Raw genomic sequence first — 25,637 nt, 5'->3', positions numbered from 1 at the left:
AGTTTCTAGAATGGTATTATCTTATCTCTTTGAGGTACCTCCTAAACGGAGTGCGGTACCCCTTGCCTAGACGCCAGAGGAAGGTGACAGAAGTCCTCTACATAAATAACGCTGTCTTTCCCACCCAGCTCTTCCTGGGCTGTCTCCCTGTCCTGTGTCATTTCTCCCTTAAATCTCTCTCCATGTGTGCCTGTTTTCTAGAGATCCTTTCTCTGAGATCCGAGAAAGCAGTGACACTGTTTTCCCAATAAAGTAGATACAGAAGGGGCTCGTGGACATTGGTGGCCTGAAAATCTGTGATGCAGGTTACAAACACAAATTTTTTTGCAGCCAGAGCTTATCCCAGAGGATTGTTTGATAACCAAGACTGAGCCCAGGTTCCAGAGCACTTTTAAGGAACATGATAATTCTAGTCCCTACCACAAAATGGCAAAAAGAGCTAGAAATCTCTAGAACCACACGGTTAAGAAAGCCACTGACTTACCTTTTCTCTAACAGAATGAATGGTCAGGTGGAATATGAATCCTCTCTAGGTCTGAAAGATTTTCCTTTGACCATTTGAGCCCAACTTCATCCACTCCTCTTTCTTTGAGGACGTTTCTCATAAGACGATCCCTCCTACATCTGACTCTATTTACCAGTAGGAATTGCATTTTTATTTCTTTTTCTATCCTGTATCACCCAGCATTATGATATGCTATTAGGCAACCAATATATATATCGATAAACAGATAGATGAAAAGAATAGGAAATTAGCAAATTTGTAGATCTAGGATTCTCTTTCCTATGTATGTGTAATAGTTGGCACCGTGAATTTGAATGTTACTTATAATCCATCAGTTCTTCGTAGAAATTGTTTTCTCAAGAGCCATTTTTCCCTCAGAATTCTCATAGATATCGCCTTTAGTAGAAAGTATAAAATTATTTTAAATAGTTTTTTCCTAAGGACCTCACTGAAAAAATGGTGCCCAATTTATAGAACTTTTCTAACAGTTATTGAGAGTAACCAGTTTTGTATGAATCTATTTTTATCACTGACATTCAGTTCATCCTACATGGTTTTCCAAGATGAACCTACAGCTTTTAAAATCAAAATTATCAGATAGATTTTCTTCACAATTTCATCCAAAGTGAGAACAACGGAGACATGCTATTATCTTTATAGTGGCAACACTAATACTTGGGGGCAAAATTGAGTTGTTGTTTTTTTTTTCCGAAGGGTAACATAGACAACTTTGTTTATGACAATGTTGTTTATGGATTCCACACAAATCGACTATGACATACTGATACACAATTAATAACAACTGAACGTAGTCAATTGTAAATAGTCAATTCGTGTGAAATCCGTAACGCAACTCAAAGTGTATTGTGGTGACGGCTATAAGAAGTCTGTCTGACTGTATTTATATACAATGAAAAGAGTCCTTAGAGATTGTTTTCTTAATTGCTGCATTTTAAACACTACTGGCTATTTGAATTTCAACTTGATATTATCTTTGTTCTAAATACAGCTGGCCAAATTTGTTTATACAGTACCTATAAGTCAGGCAGATCAGTCTCCTTTGCTTTCATTGTTCTGTGACTTTGTACGAGTTACTAAATATCACAGGATCTCAGAATTCTTGTCAGCAAATGGGAGAAGAGGTTGACAGCATTCCCATCATGAGGTCACAGGGAGGATAATGTGAGACCTGTTCTTCCTTTAGTTAACACTGTGGCTCACTGTGAGCTAGGGGGGAATAAGGCTTTGCCCCCATGGATTTTACATCCCTACTGGAATCAGTCAGTCAGTAAGTAAACATATAAACCAGCAACATAACTGCAGGTGTGACCAGTGCTATGAGGAAAATAAACAGGAACAACTGCCCAGCGGAGACTGGTGCTGGGAGGACTTTAGTTGAGTAGGTTTTGTTTACTGCTCTGTCTGGAGGAGCGTAGACAATAAGTGGTAATGTTTTTTCCCCTTATTAGTCATAGTTAATTTTCTTACTTTCTATTTAACCATTGTGTTCATAATTTATAAAACAAAAATATGGATAAGTAGGTTTTATTTTGTGACAGATGTTTTTGTGTATAAATTTAAGATTTCAAAGCAGATATTTTGTTGCTTGACAGATATTAGAGTGACTAGGTACATTTTCATTTCTTCACAGAGTAATATAAATTATTGTAAACTCAGATATCATACAGTAGTCCTGATTATTGTTCACATCTGTTTTTCTTTTCTCTTTCGGTATATAATAAATTTCACAGAGGACATGTGTGCAGCAGCTTACCTTTAACCCACTTGAAAAGTTTAGTACAACTGTTTTGTCTTGGATTGTTAGGTACCATAAAACCACAGGAACCACCATTACTCTTGATTTGTTTAATGAGTGCCGATCTTTCTACAGCCTTATGACATAGGTCCTCTTCACCATGGAGTGTCTTCCTGAAATTCAAGTAGTCCTCAGCAGACATTCAATGAATGGATTATCCTTGCTTATATTGTAGATTGCCTAATTAGGCATTGAGGTTACTTCCACTTACTTCACCTTGTCAGCCTTAAAAATTAAACAACAAAGGTTACTGAGCAGCAAATTAGTTTATTTGGAAACATCAGAGCAATTGCAATTCAGAATAGGAAAACAGCAAACCATCAGCAAGTCTGGAGAACAAAGGAGGAGAGCATCCTTTTTTAAAGGAAAGGAGGAAGTCGGGAGGCGTTGTTTTCACAAAAGTTCATTGGAGGAAGATGAGAGTTCCAAGCGGTGGCTTCTCATTGGCTGCAGGCCAGGGCAGCTTGCTGTTGCCAGGCTGAAAGGAAATCTTCCTTCTTCCTGCCAAACTATGCAGTCTGCGTCCCCCTCCCCAGTGGCTTCCCAATTCCATTTTGAATGAGGTTTCCTTTACTCATTTTCACAGCCTTTACTCTCAGTGTACCTCCCCAGAATAAAGCGTTCCTCCCAATCAGGTTGGTTTAACCACTGGCCATTGAATGACCTGAGATTCCCACCTGTATGCTGTTTTACCTGGGCGGCCTTCTGGCTCTTTGGATTCCTGGGAAGCCAGCTGTGTGAGAGAGGATGTAATCCTCCAACTTCGTATCAGAACTGAATTTGAGAATTAAACTTTATTTGCTACTTCTGTAATCTTGGGCAAGTCATTTAACTTCTGTGAGCTTTAATTTCCCCACTGGCATAACATGGTTAATACTAGTTACTCATATGGTCGTTGTGAAGTTAATTGAAAATGCTTGTGAAAAATGCTTGACTCCCGGCATGTTTTTCTCTGCACTTTGTCCACTTCAGCAGCACTTCATAGTATGAAGGACACTTCATAGAATTGATTATCTATTTTCTGAAATATACCCTGTGGTAGGCTTTATGGTTGACCCCATCCCACCTTTTCTTTTCATACTGTTTTCACATGACCTTTCCTTTTGGTTTTTGGGTGTTTTGATAGGCAGTCAGATAAAAGAGAACTAGATTAAAATTCTCAAAAAGGAAGCTTGGAGATTACTTCTTTATTTTAGTGAACCATCTATCTGTCCATTTGTGTGAGCAGTGTGGTGAGTCGACAGATGTTTTTACATTAGTGGACCCATAGACATACATTGAAGAAAAACAGGGGAGGTGGGGTATAACGTTTTTAAATACATCATTGGAAAGACAACAAAAGGAGAAATGACAGGAAGTTTCCCACGGTAAGTAGTGAGCCGGTAGGACCGTACAAAGAGAAGACACTGTAAGACAGTACTGTTAAACCCATGTAATAATAGTGATGTGCTGTGAAGAAATGGACAATCCAGCCTGAAAGTTTCCCCAACTTCAAAATCTGGCAGTTGAGAACATCGTCATTTTGAGAACTGTTTAGTTCTCAAACGATTGAGGATATGTTTTAAACATAAATATTAAGTTATTGATAATTTGTAAAGTTTTACTTGAATCTCTTTAAGGTGTTTCTTGGTCCTTCCATGGTACTCTGTTTAATCTCTCTCTAAAATAACTGCATTGACTAATACATGATAAATCTTTTCCTGCTGTGTGCTGCTGGAGCTCCAGTAATTTCGTCTACTCACTCATGGTGGGGGGAGGGGACCTGCACCCCTGCCCCATATAAGCTGGTATACTCTAGCAAAACCCTGGCAGTTTATAATGTAGGATACTGCTTTTAAGGGGAATTATTTTTTGTTTGTATCAGTCCGTTTGATTATCAATTTTATTCTCTTTCAGAGATTAATATTAAAAAAAATTAACTGCCTTACTAAATGGTCCTTTTCAGAGCACAATTTATTTAAAAATAATCAAGCCAAAAACAGTTGCCCTAATTCAGTACAAGAGAAATTTATTGTAAATGAGGAACTACTCCTTTTTAAATGAAATTTGAGATTATTTTGACTTATAGGTAAGTGCTAACAATGAAATAAAACAAAACAATTTCAGGGGTGCCTGCGTGGCATAGTCGTTAAGCGTCTGCCTTCGGCTCAGGGCGTGATCCCAGCGTTCTGGGATCGAGCCCCACAGAGGGCTCTTCTGCTAGGAGCCTGCTTCTTCCTCTCCCACTCCCCCTGCTTGTGTTCCCTCTCTCGCTGGCTGGCTCTCTCAGTCAAATAAATAAAAAATCTTTCAAAAAAAAAAAAAACAATTTCAAAAATAGCTAAAAATAGTTGCACATAGAGACTTATATGTATCTTGGATAATGTGAAACTTAATCACACAATTATGACTCACTGAAATAGTTTGGGAAAAATGTTTAGAAGGTAGACATATATACTAATTCGTATTTTTTTTTTAAATTTATTTATTTGACAGAGATAGAGACAGACAGCGAGAGAGGGAACACAAGCAGGGGAAGTGGGAGAGGAAGAAGCAGGCTCATAGCAGAGGAGCCCGATGTGGGGCTCCACCCCATAACGCTGGGATCACGCCCTGAGCCGAAGGCAGATGCTTAACCGCTGTGCCACCCAGGCGCCCCCACTAATTCGTATTTTTTTATGTTAGTGCATTTACTACACCAATTTAGAACAATTCCATTTAATTTTTGAAAGGCTTTCATATTTGATTTCATGATATCGAAGGATTCTCTTTGGGTGGATAGTAACATTGTTATTTTCATATATTTTAGATGAATATGTCATATGCAGAAAACCTACATTAAAATTATTAATAACAGCTACTGGTAGAATAAAATGAGGCAAATGAACTTTTTTTTATTGCTTTGGGTTTTTATGAAATCAGGAAAAATGGAAAGTGGTTATTCTAACAGGAAATACTACAACAGGAAAACAAAAGTTAGTTTCACTTTATTGGTATGTCTCTTGAGCAGTGCTTCAAAATTTTTGCCAAGCTACCTACCATATTGACACTTCTAAGTAACCTTGTCCAATCTGAGTAATCCATATTACAGTTACTAGTTACTCTTTTCTGATGTAATTGTAGTGTGGAATCCAGTTTTTATCTTGGCATAAGGAAACAATGAAACAGAATAATGGACCAATGATTGAACCAGGAATTTGCTATTTAGTTGCAAGAAATTGTCAAATGATAAAGCTTAATTTGTTAGTCAATAAGCAACTTTCAAAACATTGCGAGGTGTTGAAAAAGTACTGTTCTAGGTGTGTTTGAAAGTTAGACATATAGTTAATATATGTTCTATGTATGTATATTATGTCTATTAAACATATATGTATAGTATGTAATGTACATTTTGCTTTATAAGATTCCTATATGAGTTAACACTTGTTATAAGCCTGATGCTATTCTAGGTATTGTTTTGGGAATGCAACTTGAAAATAAACAGTCATGGTTTTACTCTCATTGAGTCTGGTCCAGTGAAGGAAACAGGTAGCTGGCATGTGATTATGATAAAGTGTAACGAATGCTCTGTAATCAGGCAGAAGAACAGTAAACAAAAATGAAGTTAAAAAACAAAATAAAACAAAAACTTCCTGAGGAAGGTGACATTAACTGGGGACTCTAACTACAAGTTAGCCAGGCCAAAAAAACCTGGAAGGGCAGAATATTTTGACAGCTGGGTCTCTGAACTTAGTTCAGTTCACTATGGCTAGTAGAGAGAAAGAGAGAGAATGTGTGTGTTAGCACATGTTAGAATAGGAGGGGGGGAGGAGATTGTGAAAAAGATGGGTCTGGGAGACTATTTGGAGAATGGTCAGGTCAGTGTTAGCTCTTGCCTGGACAGTGGAAGTAATTACTTCATTGGTCTTCCCTGCCCGGCTCTCGGCCGCTTCAGGAGCTCCTGCACTCCTGTCTGATGAATTCACGAAGTACAGCTGGGCTGCTGGGCTGATGACATCCCTGGCCCTGGTCAGTGGCTTCCCCAGGTCTACAGAAGGAAGCAGACAACCTGTAACTCAGTTTTTAAAACTGTCCCCAAACTAGAGTCAGCCTACTTTTCACGCTTATTTCTCACATCTCTTATTATAAATGTATTATTTGTCATTGATGCTTCAAACTATGCTATTTCCTCTACCTGGATATCTTTTGTAACTCTTCATGTTTAAATTCTTCCTCTTCTTCAAAGCTGTTATCTGATTCTTCTGAATGGAAACCTTCTCTTTTTCCTTCAAATTACGAGAACTCTTTATCTGAATGTCCCTTATAACACTCTTTGCCTTCTATCCTATTCTAGCTATTTATGTGCTTGCCTTATTTCTCTTCATGAAATAATGTCTGATTCATTTATTGTCTCCACGGCCCCATAGCACTGAGCATATGAGAGGCCTCAACAAATAGATGGTGAATAAATGTATAAATGGGTTATTCTAGAAGATAATAATATTTAAGGTGAAGTATATTCAAGGCAACCGCTTGACTACACTTGACAAAGCAACAGTTCTCCCCTCCCTCCTTCTCTCTCTCTTCCTTTCCTTTCCTTTCCTTTCCTTTCCTTTCCTTTCCTTTCCTTTCCTTTCCTTTCCTTTCCTTTCCTCCCCATCCATTCATTGCCTATCTTCTAGCTTAATTTTCAGTTTGATTAAGAGACAGTGACTCAGTTGTTCTGTTCTGCTTTCTCTTTCATCTGTGTCCACATGGCTATGTCTGCACATGCACCGTATTTCTTATCTGTATATAGATCTAGCTCTTTTAGAACAATTTCATAGACTCTGTTTGCTCTGATATTACTGCAAGAAACACAAAAGAAACCTGTTTAACTTTTGATAAGTTCGAATGGGGTGGGACATATCAGTTTCCAATTTCTCTCTCTGGATTGTAGTAAAATCATGTTTTGCACCTGCAGTCAAAAAGCAACAATAAATTAAAGTGGCCCCCAGTCCCTAGATTGTCCAGGCCATCTATATCCTGCCTACCCATTAGTGGGATGCATGGGGACTCTGACCTGTTTATCCTAACTTCGTTGCTTCACAATGGTAGGGCCTTACATGGGATATTTAACCTCTGAAAGCTTCTGTTTCCTCATTTGTAATAAGAGGCTGATAAGAATCACTTCTTGGGATTGCCCTGGGGGTAACTGATAGATGATATTGTGAGAGTTAATGATAGACGTAATCACACCTGTACAGGACACAGAAGAGGTCACCATTAGGGTAAGGATTCTATCCATTGTAATGGTCTTCCAAAGCAAATGGTAGTGATCCTGTGGAGACCTCGTATCTTCTTATTTGAAAATTTATGACATGCCAGTTTACCTTCATAAACATTTACTGCAGCTATGAAATTTTTAACTTGAGTACAGGCAGCTTATAATTGAGTCGTAAAAGCAATACTGTGAAGATAACTTAGGAGCCGCCTAAGACCTCTAACCCACAGTGGATGAGAATGAAACTAAATTGTATAGAAACTGTTATTAGTAATCTAAAATACCATCAGTATCTTTGACACACTCTTTCTTTAGTGTACCGTCAATGTTGAGTATATAACAAAAATACTTACGGGCTCTCATGGCTACGTTGATGACGTGGATCCTCTGGCCCTCTTTTCCCATGAGCTCTTTCGCTTCCTATGAACAAGGCGTTCAGAAGCAGCTGAGGCACCATCATCCTATGGCTATACGCCCAAGGGGACAAAAGGCAATAGCTCGTTTTGTGCAGTCCTTGCCCTGGAGTGCCCTTTCCACCACTGTATAGGGAAGGAGCTGGGGGAAAAACAGACCATTTAGAAACGGAAATACCAGTTAAGAGATAGTCGGATAACATTAGCCGTTGTCCTGGAGTCATTGGCAAACACTGAGTTTGCAAGAACTATGGAAAAAGTTGTGATTGATGTGTAAATGAGAATGTGGATTGGTATATATAGACTAACCAATGGTCCTCAGAGAAGCAGTCATTAGAATCATCTGAGAGCTTGCCTGGGACTCAGCCAAAATCAATGAAATCAGAATTTCTGGGGGTGGATGCTGGGTATAGAAATTTATTATTTATAAATTTATTTATTTATTATAATGTGCAGCCATGGTTGAGGACCAATGGCCTAGGCCTTATGGTATCATCATAGTGATGTGATAGCTGGGCGCTGGAAATGCCCTCCCATCTCTTAAATTGCTTATTCATTCTACAGACATTTACTAAAAATGCTTAGGTTGCTAAGTTAGATTTAGCCCTGTCTTTAACAAGTTCTTAATCTAGACGAGTAGACAGACTTGTGGAAATTACCTGTAATACAATTTGACAGGTGCTGAGTTCACTACTGTGAGTTTATTCTCTCTGGCAAGAAAGTAAAGAGGAGGAAGGGAGGGACAGTGAGAGAGAAAATGTCCCCAGAAAGTGACATTTCAAAGAGTCACCTCTCATAATTAAATATAACTTAAGAAAATGATTCCCTGTTATTATCAACTCCTTTTAAAATACAGATGCCCCATTTCCTAATGGTAAGAGAAATGAGCATTCATTGGCTCTTACCTTGGGCCCTGGGAAAGCTTTCTCACAGCCACTCAGGAGCTACGTTACTTGGATGCAATTTCACAAATGAAAGGTATTGTTGAGCTCGAAGTTGAGTACCTCCATAAGGTCACATAGCCAGTGGGCAAATAACTACAGTGAATCCCAGTCTTCCTGGCTCCTGGGTGGGTATTTTTTGTGCTTGACTGTACATTGCCATTCTCGGCCACTTAGAGGCTTAGTGTGAGTTCATTAGAAGAGATTCTAACTGGATGGTGAGCTGAAGGACTGTGGAAAAGGGGAGGTTGAAGGAAGAGGAAAAACGGTGCTTTCAAACTCATCCAGTGAAGTGGGACTGAGTAACAGGAAGCAGGGGTTGCAAGGCTCCAGGGATGTGAAGAACATGCTAGAAGAGTGAGTAAGGTGCAGTGATGTCCATTTACTGAGTAGCAGCCCATAATTGAGGCCCTTGGGTACATTCTTTCCTTTAATACTTACATCATCCCTAGGATGGTATTCTTACCTTCATTTTTATAGAAGAGGATGTTGAAGTTTAGTGAGGTTGAATAATTAACCCAAAATCTCACTACTAATAAGTACCGAAGTTGGCATTTGAACAAACAACTCTGTGATTCAGGCTCATGTGATGTTAACCATTGAGCTGAGGTTCAATTGCTTTTTTATATCAAGTCCTGGGACATTTCCTGTGTGCAGATCTCTAAGGCCTATATATGAGAAACTTGCGAGCTAAGGGGGGGACACAGATAAATCCAACAAGTGAGCATATTTCTTATCTGGGTGGGCAGAGCAGAGTACAAAGATGTGGTTGGGTAACAGTAGTAAGAAGTTACCTGAAAAAGGAGCCAATGGGGGGAGACTAGGGAAGAAGGGAAATAAAATGGGACTATAGTATGTAAGTTCATAGAAGTCCCAGAGAAGGTGCAGAAGGAATGTTTGAGAATGCTACCGGACAGAATATCTTCTATTCTGAAATACAGGCAGGACTCATTCACTTGGCAAACACTTGCTGGGCTTATTGGCCTGGCCCAGCGGGTGAGCCTGGGGGTGAGGCATGACACTGCTTTCTGGAGGCAGTGGGCATGGAGGGAAGGTGTGTAAACAGCGCACAGTAAAGCGGTGTGACTCTGTTAGGAGAGAGGCATGCACAAAGTACCAGGGAAGGTAAACAACGATTGCTACTAACAACCACTTGCTTTAGCCAGAGGTAGGGAGTAAAATTCATGCATATGTTGCTTTACTCACTGCACCCAAGCCTGGCGTTTAGCAGGTCGGGCTTTCAGCCTAAATGTTGTTGATAGGATAGCAAGAGAAAAACATCAGGTGACAGCAGCCTGCGCTTTTCCCTCTTACGTTCACATTCCGGCTTATTAAAAAACAGCGTTGCCATGGCTGGCGTTCCTGTGAGGCCCAACATCTCCATACTTTTCATCTTAAATAAGCTCTTAAGAATATGCTCCGCAGCCTCTGATTGCCTTTCAGAACAGAGTAACCTTGCAATGATTAAGCTTTTTCAAGTGCCTCTGTTTAAGCGATGGCTTCAATACCCCCTGCCTTAAAAAGAGTCTTCTTGTAGATATATGTAAGAGTTCCACAGTTGGCAGATATCTAGTTTTATTTGCTTGTTTACTGTGAACACGGATCCTTTCTCAAAAAGCGACTGGAGGATACTAGAAGCATGAATTCTTTCTCAAAATTCCCGTTTTATTCCCAATGATGATTTTTAAGTAACTTTTGTTGAGTGTCATTTCTTTAGGTATTTGGGGACCTGCCTTAGAGAACCAGTGGAAGTCTCTGGGGGTGGGAGTGGGGTGAGAGAAGGAGACAGGCTCAGATAGCCTGTGTTGTGATACTGCTTTTTTCTTCTTCAAGAGATTTTTTTTTTTTTCACCCTTACTGCCTATGCTGCTGCAGTCAGCATCCAATAGAGACGTGTTCTGGGCTCATGAGCCAATTGTCTTTCTCCTCGCTGCAGCCTGAAGTCTGAGAGAGGGCTGATGGCTGTGCACAATTTTAGCAAATTGTCATGGGGATGTGGGGGAGGGGAGTGCTTTCCCCACAGGAACAGAGCCAGTGTCATTGAGCACATTTTGTTCAAGTACAAAGTTGATCTGTCTGAAGGAGACAGTGGTCAGCAGTGGTAAGGACCTTCGTCGCCTCACCTTTTCTTTGTGCTCTGTCATTGTTGTTTACGGGAAGAAGTAGCATTTAATCGCTGGACTTGAGATCAGATCTGTGAGGTCAGCAAGCGACAACATTTATTTTCAGTTAGGGAATCCCAGAGGTTTACAGAGGAGTCTGAATGAAAAGTTGAGGGAAGGAAAAGGTGTTTGATGTTTGGCAAAGACGATGATGTCTCTAAAAGATTAGAGCACAGTATAGTGTAATAATTTCTACATGTAATTGACAAACAAAATTCTGGACATTTGTTACAGTTGAGAAAATTATCTAAGCACTAATCCCATGCATAGTATACACTATCCCAACTAGTGAGCTTGGCTGAAAGATTTACAATGGAAATATTAAAATGGGACTTTAGAAATATTGCATAATATTATTCTTTTAAGTTTATCATAACTAATAATAAATCTTATTTTAGGTATGTAAAAATAGGGTTACCTTATAGTTGTAGGTATGTGTATCTAGAAGGTATAAATATAACAAATGCCTCATATAAATACAAGGTAATAGTGTTATCAATCTTGAACTGACTTTACCAAGATGTTTTACCGCTTTGATTTTCTTTAGTTTCTTTTATATTGCTGAATAAAAGACTTGCCCCTTAAAACCAGCCATCCTCTCTATATCACTAACTTCTCTTTTTCATTTTATATATATAAAGATTTTATATATATAAAGAATATATATTCACATTTATTATAAAGAATATATATATTCTTTTTTCTATATAAAGTCACCTTTTCTGTATTTGTGATATATCCAGTATCGATTGGTATCTCCATTGCTATATCCAAAAATCCATTTGTGATATATCCAAATCACAGAGGCCAGTGAGTAGAATCCCTAGATAATCCAAGAACCTCTTGGCTCACTGGCAAATGGGTAGTGTGAAGCAGAATTTAACTTGTCTGGTGTTTCAGTTATTTTCTACTGTTGACCCTATTGTAGAAGTCCAGCCGAAGGGAAAAAAATGAATGACAGATAAACTGAAATTTATAAGAGAATCTAATGTTTTCCGTGACACTTTGGAAATACCATGTTGATTAGTCTTCTCCAAAATCAGTAGTTTATATTGTGAAACTTCTTTTCCTTGTAGAACTCAACAGAGATGGAAGCATTCATTTGGTTCTGACCTAGTCTGGTTAGAGTCATCTATGTTTTAGTGTGAGTAATGATTAGAAAAACATACATACATACATACATACATACATACTTGAGGATGTGAAAGTGATCATCAGCACAGATGCATCTCTCCAGCATAGTGGTGAAGAGTGCCAACTCTGTAGTTAGACTGCCTTGGTTTGGTTATGTGCCCTTGGACAAGCAGCCCCCTCCCCACATCCCCACCATCTCCTCCCCACATACCTTTGGAGGGGTATTTAAAGATGAAGGGCTTTTGCGTTGCCAGTGCACTAGGACTGGAAAGGACTGTTTAAACAAGTTTTCCCAAAAGATTCTTAAGGAAAAAAATTAAATGCATTTGACTTGAGACATTTACCCTCTTTTTACCCTCAGAAAATCCTCAGAAATATAATAGATATAGTCATGTGGTAATCCACCTAATAATGGTATGATGATGAATTGGGTCCTATTTCTAAAACATTTTGTATTTCTCAATTGAAAGGCATGTGCTACAAATAGAGCACTAAATTTTATTATGTAAATGCTAGGGTTTTTAATTATTAGCCAAGATCGAAGAGTGTCTGATTTGGATGCCATAAAACTTCAGAAGTGTTTCTGCTACAAACAGTTTAGAAGTCTGACAGTTGCTGTACCGAAAAAAATAATGAAGCAATTGAAAAAATAATAGAAACATAGTGACCTGGCATTTCCAATTTTATGATGCCATAAAAAAGCAGCCAAGAAATGTTGGACTGTTTAATGATGCTGGCACCTACCAAATGTCACTGGGCTTTCACAAGGTCATGGAGACTCTGGTTTGACTCGGGGATGTTGGCCAGACCCATGTTGGGAACGCAGGAAGACTGTGGAATAGGGACAGACAGTAGGTGCCGATTGAACCCTTCACTTAACTTCATACAGTAGACTACACACTTCTGTGGGATTCTGTGGGGTAGAGGAGAGGCCATGGGTGGGTATAACTAAAAGGTGAGGCCATTTCTTCTTACAGCATCCCATTGCAATCATTCCCTAACATAAGATCCTTGTGGGCCCTCACTGAAGAGGCTAAAATTTCTTCAGATGACCATCAGCTAAAACCGTGTGCTGCTGTCACTATCGCTGTCACTGTACGCATATGTGATCTCTCACAGACAAAAGCTGCTGCAGAAAGGAGTGGTATTTTTGTCACAAGAATGTGTGTGATTTGTTGCCTTTTTCCCTTTCCCCACCTCCTCAGACTCTCATGCATTACATAATACTTCTCTAGATGTGTAGAGTTTCAGTTATGCCGTGTTCAAGATGATTAATGGGAGTTGTGCAATTAAAGCTCCCGAGTTCTCTGGGAAAAAAGTCATAGTATCCCGATGTTTGAGTTAGAGTGCGTTGAGTTTGCGTCAGCATTGAGGATATTTTGGGATATTGTAAATGTCACTATTGGTTTTAATGTCCAAGAATCTTCATCATCACACTTAGGAATGTTCTATGAAATAGTGCCTAGAACAGCCTTTGAATGCTAGCTAGAAACGTCTAAACCTAAAATTGCTGGGTTGAGATCACATTAGACTTTGATGAGGAAATGTTTAACCCAAGTGAAACAGTCTGTTACATTCTTTCAGGCCATGGTAAAATTACAAATTTGAACTCGACAGATTGTGTGTATGTGCCTGGGTTTGTATTTTTCTTTCTTTTCCTGGCAGCCTCAGTCATTGTCAAGCCACAGTGTATGTGTGAATATGAACTTCTTATGGCATCAAGAAAGGGAAAAATCTAAATTGGCCTTCTATTGTGTTTCATTTGAAAATATTTTGTATCTGGGGTAAAATAATTTAAGAAATTGAGACTGTTTCCATAAAAATACATTCATAAATTTCTGCTTTTTTCTCTCACTGATAGGAGAAAATTTTCCCAGCTCTTGTGTTGACCTCCAAGCTCTAAGCATTTGGCCTTATGTTGATTGGATGAATATATAGTAATTTACACCGAAAAAGTTAAGCTTTAAATATTGATTAGTATTACTGTATTTACTTCGTGTTAAGTTTAGGAGACTAGGGATTATTAAATGCCCTCCAAAATAAAAGGAGAATTGTCTCCTTTCTTCCTGTTCTGTGAAAATGCTAAGCATTTGTTCCTGGTGTTGCCTGAAAGTCCAGTGAGGGAATTAAAACAGGAAAACATAGTGTTTGGTGTAAAGAATATCTTTTTGCCTTTCCACATGGTAAAACTCTGAAGTAGGTACAGGGTGCAAAAACAACAACAACAAAATTCCCATTTTGTTATCTGAGTTAAAGGGCTATAATATTTGAGAATAAAAAGAAAATAGAAAAATTACTGTTAATATGTGAATATTATATATTTACTATCTTATACTAAAATATAGTAAATACACGGTATAGGCTTATTAAGAGTATATATACTATATATATTTACATTATAGTATAATACACTGTTTATAAAACCCAACAAAACAAAACAATGACATAAAATCAGGGAAATCTCCATGGAGATTTTCTAAGAAAAAATTAAAATACCTGTTAGACTACGTTAGGGATTTATACCAAATGTTAGTTCAGTGTTCTTTGGGCTTTTATTCTATAGCTTTCTATAAGTCCTTATGTGTTTTTCCAAATAAAACATGAAATGTAAATTTTAGGTCTTATATTCTAGGTTTCTTAAATTTGCAACACGAGCGGAATCTAAGTTTGTAATACATATGCTGCTTTTAGAAATAGGTACATAACTGGGGTGAATATATATGTGTGTGTGTATGTGTAATTACTTACATACATATCTATACATTTGCATATGATTAAAAGCAACATTATGCAGTGGGTCCACCAGAATTTCAGACGGTGGTCAGAAGTCGTTCATCATTTTTCTGGGTTCTCTGGCTACTTAAGTTACCTTTCTCGGTAGCTTCTTTTCCAAAGTAGGGGTTATATGTCTCACGTTTAGTTATCCTGAAAAAAGCTTTCTGTAGGGAAGTGAAACCAAGAAAATGTTGCTTACCCTTAAAGTCAGCATATCCAGTATTCTAGTTAACAGGTGAATGGAGCTATTAATATGATTTTGGAATTGAATTATTCACTTTTTTATATACCACATCTTTGTTTTAATTTCAAATAAGAAAAAAAATCAACTCGCATATTCATACCTTGAAAATTTTTAGAATTTGGCAAAATTAGAAGGAATAACTGGTCGACCACGCACTCTTTTTGAATGAGGTTTTATAGGACAAATTTATTATCTTCTGTTTGAGGAAACTGCCAGACATTTAAATGTAATATGAAAATATTTAAAGTTAATTACAAATAACTTCGGGTTGGCAGTTTTTAATTGCATGCCCCTTTTATGGACTGAATGTTTGTGTCCCCCTAAAATTCTTATGTTGAAGCCCTGTTTCCTGTATGGTTATGTTTGAAGATGGGGCTACTAAGAAAATAATTAAGGTTAAAGTCACAAGAGTGGGACCGTGGTCTGATAGGATTAGTGTCCTTATAAGAGACACCAGGGCACAAACTTTCTCTCCTCGTGCACACACCAAGGAAGGGCTGTATGAGGAATAGCAAGAAGGTAGCCGTCTGCAAGCCAGAAAGCACTCTTACCAGAAACTGTGAGAAAATAAATTCCTGTTGTTTAAAACACACGATCTGTGGTATTTGTTATGGCAGCCAAAGCAGACTAATACGGCCCCTATTAAATTCCATTAGGTATAAAGCAGTGGTTGACTCCCAACTGGAGAAGATTTTGCCACCCCCTCACCCCTAGAGACATTTGGCAAAATCTAGAGACAGTTTTCATTGTCATAACTGAGGACAGGAGGGCTGCAGGCATTTAGCAAGCCAGGCATGCTGCTAAACATCCCACAGAGCACAGAACAGCTCCGCAACGAAGCGTCTAATGGCCCCAAATGTCAATAGTGCTGACACTGAGAAAGCTTGAGCTTCCTCTTAGGATGCATTTGTTCTTGTAAGCTGAAGCAAGTCCTTTATGGAAACAGGTAGATTGGAAAGAAACATACATTTAAGAGCAACAATATCCTGTGTGTTAGGTACAATTAATTGATTTTCAGTATTTGCAAGCCAATAAAGTGTAATTTCTAGAGTTAATCAAACTCCTGTCCACCTAAATGAAAACTAAACAGTGAGTGTATATGGGTGTGCATGTGTGTTTGCATGCATATCATTTTTTCTAAAAGTTAATCACGTTTTAAACTGCCATAAAGTTCCTACCACTAGATGCTTGTAATTTTAAAATAAATATTGTATATATAAATTTATTCACCTTGTATTAGAATTGATCATTATAAATTAGCATGGGAGAGCCAAAGAAACATTTTTGGAAATGCATGAAACGATATTTCATGACTGCCAATTTTTTTCCCCCTTTGGCAAAATTTTCATGAGATATTTCTATCATCTTAGCTGAAAAAAAAAAAAATAGTAAGAATTTTCAATAGGAAGCTACCAAATTCCTTTGCCAGAGTTTCTGGCCAGTATCTGAGCAGTGAGTATCTCCAGAAAGTGCTTCAAAAACATTTGTATATCTCAGTTGTCCCAAAGGAAATATTGGTTTTGTTTTAACAATTGAAATAAATGGTTGCAGTTTGGACAGTTTTTCCTAAAACCAGTATTTCCAATGAAAACTGGAAAAGAGTTATGAGTATAAGCTGGTACCCCCATAATTTTTTCATTGCCCCTTTATTTCCAGAGTCTACCCAAATATGACCCAATAATTTTAATTCTACCACATAGTTACCATTTGGCAGCTTAATAAGATGTCTTTTTATATTCTGACCTCATAAATCACAGTATGCATTTTATTTTAGGTAGAAGAATTATAGTTAAAAACGGGATATTGGTTTTTTGAGTTTTCAAATAGAATTTTGATTTTTTTTGTTTTATTACGTTTCTCTGACTTCTAAGAAAGATTTTCATTTTTGATTGTTAGGTCTTAAATATTAAAAATAGCGAAGAAACTATTTTTTCATATCCCTAAATTGCCATCTGTAGTTCTATTCAATTTTATCTTTATTCTACAATTTATATCTCACTATATACATTATACTGTACACTAGTGTATATACATACACATCATTTTAAAATATGTACTGTATATGCTCATACTATTAATTATTTAAAAGTGCACTTCATTGGGGCGCCTGGGTGACTCAGTCGGTTAAGCGTCTGCCTTCAGCTCAGGCCATGATCCCAGCGTCCTGGGATCGAGCCCCATGTAGGGCTCCCTGCTCAGTGGGGAGTCTGCTTCTTCCTCTCCCTCTGCCCTTCTCCTCTGCTCATTTTTTTTTCTCTCTCTCAAATAAATAAAAAAAATATTTTAAAATAAAATTTAAAAAGTGCACTTTATTAAACTACAATGTTTAAAAATTAACCAGGTGCTTTATTTTGAAGCTCACACAGTTAATCTAAACATATATTTTCCTTTGTTATAATCACAAACTCGTGCCTATTTCAAAAGCTAATGAGAAAACCCTTAAATTCACAGTTGGACAGTTTATAACTTCAGAAATTAAAGACATAATGAATTGATCTCTTGAATGACCGTGATTGGTCTCATATAAGCTTTTAAGACTACAAGGGGAAAATTTTGACTCTTTGGAAAGATGACTTTTAAAGATGTAGAAAAATTACTGGAGAAAAATGGACTTAGTCTGAATTGATCCTTTACTGAACTTCCTCCATTCCCTTAAAATATATAGTATGTATATTACAATGATGTCTTTGAGATCTATGTTCAGTGGCATCGAAGGTATTTATAGTATAGACCCTCTAGAGTGGCCTGCTAGTCAGCTGGGCAGCTCACTGACAGTAAGTGTCAGTGCAGTTGACAAAAGCAAACCACGGCAACATACCACTGTAGGACATGTATTAGAATGGCATTTTCTGTAGTGGATGTGGCAAATACAGAATCATGAGTAAGGGCCAAGCTTGTATTATTAGTGATTGACGTGCACTGTCACTGGGTTTTGCTTTTTCCATTATTTTTAGTACTTTTAACAGATACAGTGCTAAATTAAGCAACTGCTGTTCATTATTAGCTTCTTGACAGCCTGTTATATCAGGAGCCACATATGAAGTTGGCCCACTATCTTGTTCAACCCTTATAAATCACCAGTGCAATCAATGCTATTGTTGCTATCCTGCCAAAAAGGTATGGCCACTCAGAGAATTTAACCCCTACAGGGTCACACAGCAAGTAAATAACAAAGCTGCTATTCTGCTCTTCGAACCAAGCTCTGTTGGATAAAATGTACAATTATATGGCCACCAGGCGGAACGGCATAGAGCAACCAAAATGGAATAAAAACGACTTTATATTTTAGCATTAATCCTACCAGCCCAATTTAATGTATCTTGAGGTGAAATCTCTGGATAATTTAGAATATGGTTCCTTTATACAAATTTGCATATGTGAGCACCAGATACTGACTGAATTTCTGGATTTAGATTTTTAGAATGTATTGTCACTGTATAGAGCTTAGGACACCAAAAAGATTGAACCTCTGCACAAATGTAGTTTCATCCCTGGTGAAGCTTATAAACCTCCCGTTACCTTTTCTCCCTTTATTATGGCATGCTTTATCAGGTGTTCAAATTACTGGGCTCTGAGTAAGTGTCAGTAGGTTAGTACAGCTCAGAATCAAAGTTTGGTATTAGGGTTAGTTTTGATTCTATGAGTTTCATTGTCTCCAGAGTAGAGTTAGAGTAGAAGTGATCTTTAAGGATTTGTCGAGAAGTGTTCATTCATTCATTTTGCAAATGTGTATCGTGGTTCTGTCCTGGGACCTTGGGTATAGACTGTGGATGGACCTGGAGAGGTACCAGTGGTATATTCACCTTAATTCTTAACGAAAGGTATATCACTGGTGATTTCCTCCAGAGTTTCAGGCAGTCCTCTACAAGAGGATGTTTATTCTAACTTTTTCTTGACCTTTTTATTTGTCAAACCACAATTGTTCAGCAGCATCGTAGCATTAAACACATTTTCAGCTCCCCAGGAAGCTGAGTTTATCTAACATCAATTGCAGAGGCTACTCTGGTTTTTTTCCCCCACACGTCAATGAAAAATTCACATGCTTTGCAGAATTGTGTTTTTGGAGTGTTTTTTTGCTCTATCAGAATAACCTAGAATACTATTAAAATGCAGACGCCTACCCCTTGCCCCCCCCCCCATGCATCACCACAGACTGTGTGGAAGAGGCCTGTTCGTCTGCGTACTTTTTCACCGAACATCCTCAGTTGAGTCTTAGGAACATAGCTTTTTGAAAGAGAAGTTCCAGTGCAATCAAATTAAGCTATGCATAGAAAGGTAGCATAGGTAAGAAATGTGGCCGAATGGCATTTTTCCTGAGTAAGTGTGGTAAATAGAAAGTGAAAACCAAAGGCCTGAGCTTCTCTTGAAAGGTTTGACATGATCTGACACAGAATGTATATAGGGCAGTAGGATTTGCCTCCAATATTTCAGTCTGAGCCGTGTTTATAGGGAGGTGGGACTGGGTGGCTTATGTGACGGGAGGCACTCGAATGAAGAGCTTAGGAAGGTCGGTGTTAGTGTTGGCCAGCCTAGTGCAAGGCCTAGGGCTATCTCTGTGCTATTTACGGAGCTATAGAAACTGATCTGAGTGAATTGACAGTAACCGAATTCTGAGGGTGGATATAATCTTGCTTATTTTCACTTAAATAGATCCAATATTAGTAAGAAATATGATGTGGAGATCCTGAGAACCAGAATCTCTCCTAGAGCCAAATTGTTCTTTGTCCTGAGAAAGGTGGGTAGCCCTGAGATCGCACCAAGTGTTAGCCATGAGCTTATTTACGTCGGCCAGGTGTTCTCTCTGGTTTCTCTTGTGACTCTAAGCGTTGTTTTTTGGTAGAAGTTACTTTTCATCTGGATGCTTTCAAACGTGCTCATGATCTCAACAGATACCAAGCATGATTTCATATGGAATAAGTCATAAATATATAAATGTTACTTTGTGAATATATCAATAGGCATAACTAAGAGATATGATAAAATTACCTTTGTGGCAATATTTTGTTTTTCTTTTGTTGGATATACGATTGAAGGGGTGGGGGTGGTGGCAAATAGCAGCTCCTGACCTTTACCTTGGTCACAGAGTGCCGTGCAGTGCCAAGGGCACGACATATACGTTATCTCCTCTGATCTTCATAATAAACATATGGTGTAGGTCATATAGCAGTTTTGAAATGGATAAAAGGCCTGAGACTTAAAGAAGTTAGTTTTGTATGCAGTTCTCGCTGCTGATGGGAGACCGAGGCCTCTACCCTAGGTCTTGGGACCTGTCTGTTCCTTGGTATCAACTACTGTCTTCTGCTGCCTTCTGATTTAAAGTATTATTAGTGATGCTTTATTACATAAAGCTTGCTAAAATGAAAGTCAGTATCCTATGATATTAGCCCTTTGCAGAAACTTATTCCTAAAAATCTGAATCAAAACAAGCCAGAAATAGATCTTTCAAATTAGGATTGTGACAAGATTTTTATCACAAATGTGAGCATGCTGAGTCAGTTTACAGTATAAGGTCAAATTATGGCAAATGGATTTTTCTTAGAAAAATCAAAGAAAGCTCAGGAAAGTGGTTGATGGCTTCAATTGAATCTTTCTTTGACCCTCCCAAACAGTTCTAATTAGATTTATTGGTGAAAGAAGTTGTCAAGGTAATAATTGATGAGACCTTTTACTATAAAGACTCAAGAACATATTGAAATAAGAAGGAAAGAGTGGAATGATGATAGTATTGAAATAATATGAAATAAATCCCATATACAGTATTTCATATTACAGAGTTTAATATATATTTTTGATGAAAAGAACTGTCCCAGAAGGAAGGATATATTCAAGTTTCTTATTTTTTACCAACATTGTGGTTCTCCGTTTTACATTGTAAATGTTTTGGAGGGTATATATGTCTATTTCCTATTGTTTTATAGCTCTTGGGCCACGGAGACTAGACTTATCTTTGAAAGGTTAAAGGCTACATTTTTTCCAGTGTTTCATTATACTTACTAATCTCTGTACAGTGGGAACATTTGGGCATTTTCTGTTTTTCGTCTGTAAATTTCTTAATACATGGGTTTGTAAAGCTTAATGTGATTTAATTTGATTTGTTTTGAGACAGTAGTAAAGGTGCTTAACTGAAGATACAGTGTGTCTTGAATCCTCTAAGTTCATTTCCTTAGAACCCAATACAAGTAAAAATAGATGCTAAAACTTCATGATTCTGTTGGGCTTATTAAAGTTAACCAGGAGATTCAGAAGGAGCTAATATTCTTCATTTCATTTTCTTTATTTTAATATTACCCTGGCAGTTTGTAGATTTTTTAAACTTGGACCTAGAAATATTAGTGCTAATATTAAAAGAAGGGAACTTCTTTAAGCTTTAAGACTTTTTCAAATGTCTTAACTCCTCATTTTGATAATGCATTTGGGTGAATTCATTACTTATTCTAAATGTATGATAAATAGATATGGACAATACAGTGTGTTAGAGACCCATGGTAGATCTAGGTGGTAGGTTTGCATTATTTTTATTTTTTAAGATTTGCTGGCCTCATCTTTTTTAAATGATATTTTCTGCTTTTGTTTTTTAGGGTCGTTGCTCCAGGGAGAACTGCAAATATCTTCATCCACCCCCACACTTAAAAACGCAATTGGAGATAAATGGGCGCAATAACTTGATTCAGCAGAAGAACATGGCCATGTTGGCCCAGCAAATGCAACTAGCCAATGCCATGATGCCCGGTGCCCCATTGCAACCCGTGGTAAGCACGTTGTCAGCCCTCGTTCATCAAGTTTGTAATTCTAAGTGCTCAGTTTCAGTATGAAAGTAATGATAGCTAGCTCTCGATTAAGTGAACATTCATAACAGTATCAGGTGTCTTGCATTTTCTAGCAAAATTACCAAGCAAACCAGTTTTCACACTGTGAAGCTACTCATCTTCTCGCTAAATCATGTGGAAATTTACTTATGGCCCCTAAAATTCTCTTCACACGAAATCCTATGATTTGCAGGTGTTAAAATGGTCATCAAACTCATCAGTATAGTCCATGTGCCTTTAGACTCCCTTTAATGGTAATAATAGTTTTAAAATTTGGTATATATCATCTTTAGTTTTGAGAAAAATTTTACCTTTCCTCCTTCCTTGAAGAGAATCTGTTTGCATCATTTTCTTTATTGGAAAGGAGCCTTTGTTATTCTTTCAAACTCAAATCGAAATTATTTTATAGTTACAAATGCTAGCAAAATTCTGACAGTGGTGAATCAATATCATGCATTAAAAGAGACCTAATCAGGCGAGGCAGAAACTCCCAGGGCTTTTGAGCAAAGAGCTAAATATTTTAAACTGTAGGTGGTCATAGAGATTTGATGTTTACCAAGGAGTGTATGTGAATAACTTTTGATTCTGAGCACATATATTTATTTATTTATTTGGGGTTTGGGGAAGTATATATGATAAATGACTTTAATAACCTTTACTCACATTTATTCATAAAAATGTAAGATGACTATCATAAGTAATTTTAGATTACAAAAGGCATTCTGATGTTAATTTTGATATAGTAATTATTAATTGCATGTTAAAATTTGTGATGATCAGAATATATGTGTCAGTAATTTATGTCACTAACTTATATGCAATATTATGCGGTTACGGGAATGTAAAGACGCACATTTTTCTGATATGCTAACTGTAGCATGTGTGCTAACTAATTTTTTTCCTAATACATTTTAACACCTGAACTCAATGTAATTATTATTCTCTCTTAGAACTTAATGCACCAATCATTCCAAAAAAGAGGGGGGGATTGCATTTCGAGGTGGGAGGGATCTCCATATCACATCGGCAGTGATACCAATTATCAGTACTATACAGTTGAGGTGAGAGAATATTATAATTCTGTGTCTGTTTTAACCTGATATATTTTTTTCCATTATTGGGGGCTCAGTTAAAAATATGATATCTTAAATTTATTTTTGTGGCATCTGCTAATATTTTATCTGCATTGGGATAGCATGAAGAGATTTCCATTTGGAAAAAAAAAAGTTTTAGTTATAATCATCCTCACTAGCATAAAATACAGGACAAGAGGTATCTTTTACAGACGGCCCTCTCACACAGTTTCAAAGAAATGATAAATCCTTGGGGTGGCTACTACCTTAGCTGATATAAGATCTCTCCTTGATGTGAGATACTTTGTACCACTTAAACGTTTAAAGCGTGTTTACCGTCAGGCTCTACCCTCTCACTGACCAGCAGCACCTCTGAGGTCAGCAGGTGTAATTCCCATACTGACGGAAACAGTGCTGGTCATGGCATTGAGCTCCTCACTGTGAAGTCTTGGCCCATCTCCTGACTTTGTCCTTGAGCTTTACTCTCAAGGCCATTCCAGGGTCATCATATGGGTAACCCTGGGACAGACTGTAAACAATGTTTATGCTCGTGTCTATAAAATATAGTAACAAATTTGTGGTGTGCATGAAATCACAAAATCACAATTTCTGAAACCATCAGACAAATCACATTTCCTGGTGTTTTTGTTGGAAAATTCTCTACTTAGACAAAACATTTCTTTTTATTAGTTGTGAGCACATTCAGGCTTTATGTTAATTTTCCCTAGTATGACTAGATTTGAATGCAGAATTACCCTTCTGCTAAAGGCATCCTGAGATCATAGTCTAAAAATACACTCTGTTCAGGGTGACGTTTTTGTAATAAGTATAGAAGTCGTTTTAATTATTCAATTTTAAAGCATTTGGGGCTTTAATGACTGTAGAGAAGGCTTTAATCCAGGAAATCTGCCTTCAAAACCCCACCTGAGACTTTTCGATCCTTTGTGTAGTCAGCCCTGCTGATGAGGGTAATCATATAGAGATTCAGAAATAAATGAGATGGTCATAACCAGCTGCTTACTGGAACTTGAATGCTGGGTCAACAAATATAGGGATTATAACGCTGGAAGCAGCCAGGTGACTAATACGGACCATGGTTGCACTCAGAGAGGATGGCCGCTAGTACAGATGTTAGTGTTTGAAGACACAGCACATGCTTGGATCCAGCCCAGGAAGAGGTTCTGTTGAAGGAGATGATACTGTGAGCAGATCGATGATATCAGGAGCAATAGGAGTACCTGAGCAGTTTCAGGGTTTGTAGTCAAGTAGGTGAAGACTCCTATTTTTTTAGGGCTAACGAGTTTGGCCCCTAAAATGTAGCTGAAGGAGCACGAGGAGGAGAGGAGCTGGGAAGTTCTAATCAGACCTAGAAGCATCTGCTATTGTGCCTGGCATGTAGCGAGATCAAAAATTGCTTGATGAGTGAAAGAATGAAGTAAGGAGTTTCCTGAATACAAGGAAGACAGGCAGAGGTTTGTGGTAGTTTACCTGGCCCTGTGATTCCAAAGGAATCGTCAGCAGGAACCAGAGTACAAGCCCCATTATAGAGACTGCAGCATAGAATGGGGCATACAGCTGGAGATAGCTTAGCGCACTATTAGCAGAGGCAGCCAGGGGCTTGTTGAGGGCCCCGTTGAGATCAGGCAGTAGCTACTATACCACTCCACTGGGTTTTCATCTTCTCAGAAATTCTGAGAGACTGGGTTTCTCAATTTCAGGTCTTCAAAAGATGGCACTGAACTGACTTGGGGGATGCAGGGATTTTTTGGAGAGTTTCCGGTTTTCGCAGACTTTATTCTGCTGTTATGAAATGCACCAAGCAAAGAGCCAGAAAGAAGACTTCCATATTGGGGGCAGATATAACACTCTGAAGGCATTTCCTGCACTGACTGCTTTTTGTATCATAAATCCTCACGACCATCCTATAAAGCAGATATTATTATCTCAACTTTAGAGATAAAGACACAAGAGGTTCGGAAAGGTTAAGTAATTTGCCCAAGGCACATGGCTAGTGCGTAGCAGGGCCGGGATTTTAACCCAAGCTGTACAGTTCCGGCATCCAGGCTGTAGAAACACTAATTGGAGACATGCCACCAACCAGCTCTGGGTCCTTGGTTGATTCATTTAAAATCTCTGACCTTCATTAACATAGAGGGATAAGCTTCAAATATATCATCTGCAAGTTCCTAACAATCTCATAATTATTTCCTTTTCATAAGTTGAGAAAATAAGTAGTTGAAAATAAGTAATTGAATTTACCTGTGTTTCTACTCCCTAAAATTTGCATAAGAAATTATTAAGTAACTGGCATTAATTCTATTATCATTTCTAAGCCCCTAAGAAAAATGTAAAAAGATCATATTTCTCTATATTATATGATCTTTGAAGAGAAATGGATATAGTATTTGATTATCCAAATGTAAAAAATTAAATATCTGGATTTTTTTCTAAGTACTACTTTAAAAAAAATTATTACATTGCCATGCACTATCTGATGCAGAGATAATCCAACCAGAAAACTAAGCAACCTAACCAAATATAGACCAT

The 25,637-nt window shown here is 37.8% G+C and overlaps 1 protein-coding gene across 20 annotated transcripts in view; it reads left to right on the top strand.

The window, feature by feature from the left end:
- The window catches only part of MBNL1 (muscleblind like splicing regulator 1), a 197,002-nt gene that overhangs the window by 134,309 nt on the left and 37,056 nt on the right, over window positions 1-25,637 (top strand). For all 20 annotated transcript variants that reach the window (XM_040636651.1, XM_040636666.1, XM_040636655.1 and 17 more), the window contains one exon: window positions 21,790-21,960. In XM_040636651.1, coding sequence (XP_040492585.1) covers window positions 21,790-21,960 — 171 coding nt within the window. The remainder of the gene's footprint in view (window positions 1-21,789; window positions 21,961-25,637) is intronic.

Source organism: Ursus maritimus, unplaced genomic scaffold (assembly GCF_017311325.1).
Source record: "Ursus maritimus isolate PB19 unplaced genomic scaffold, ASM1731132v1 scaffold_20, whole genome shotgun sequence".
In the NCBI taxonomy this organism is placed as follows: Eukaryota; Metazoa; Chordata; class Mammalia; order Carnivora; family Ursidae; genus Ursus; species Ursus maritimus.
The sequence above is the reverse complement of the archived record's forward strand: the minus strand, read 5'-3'. Positions and strand labels throughout refer to the sequence as shown.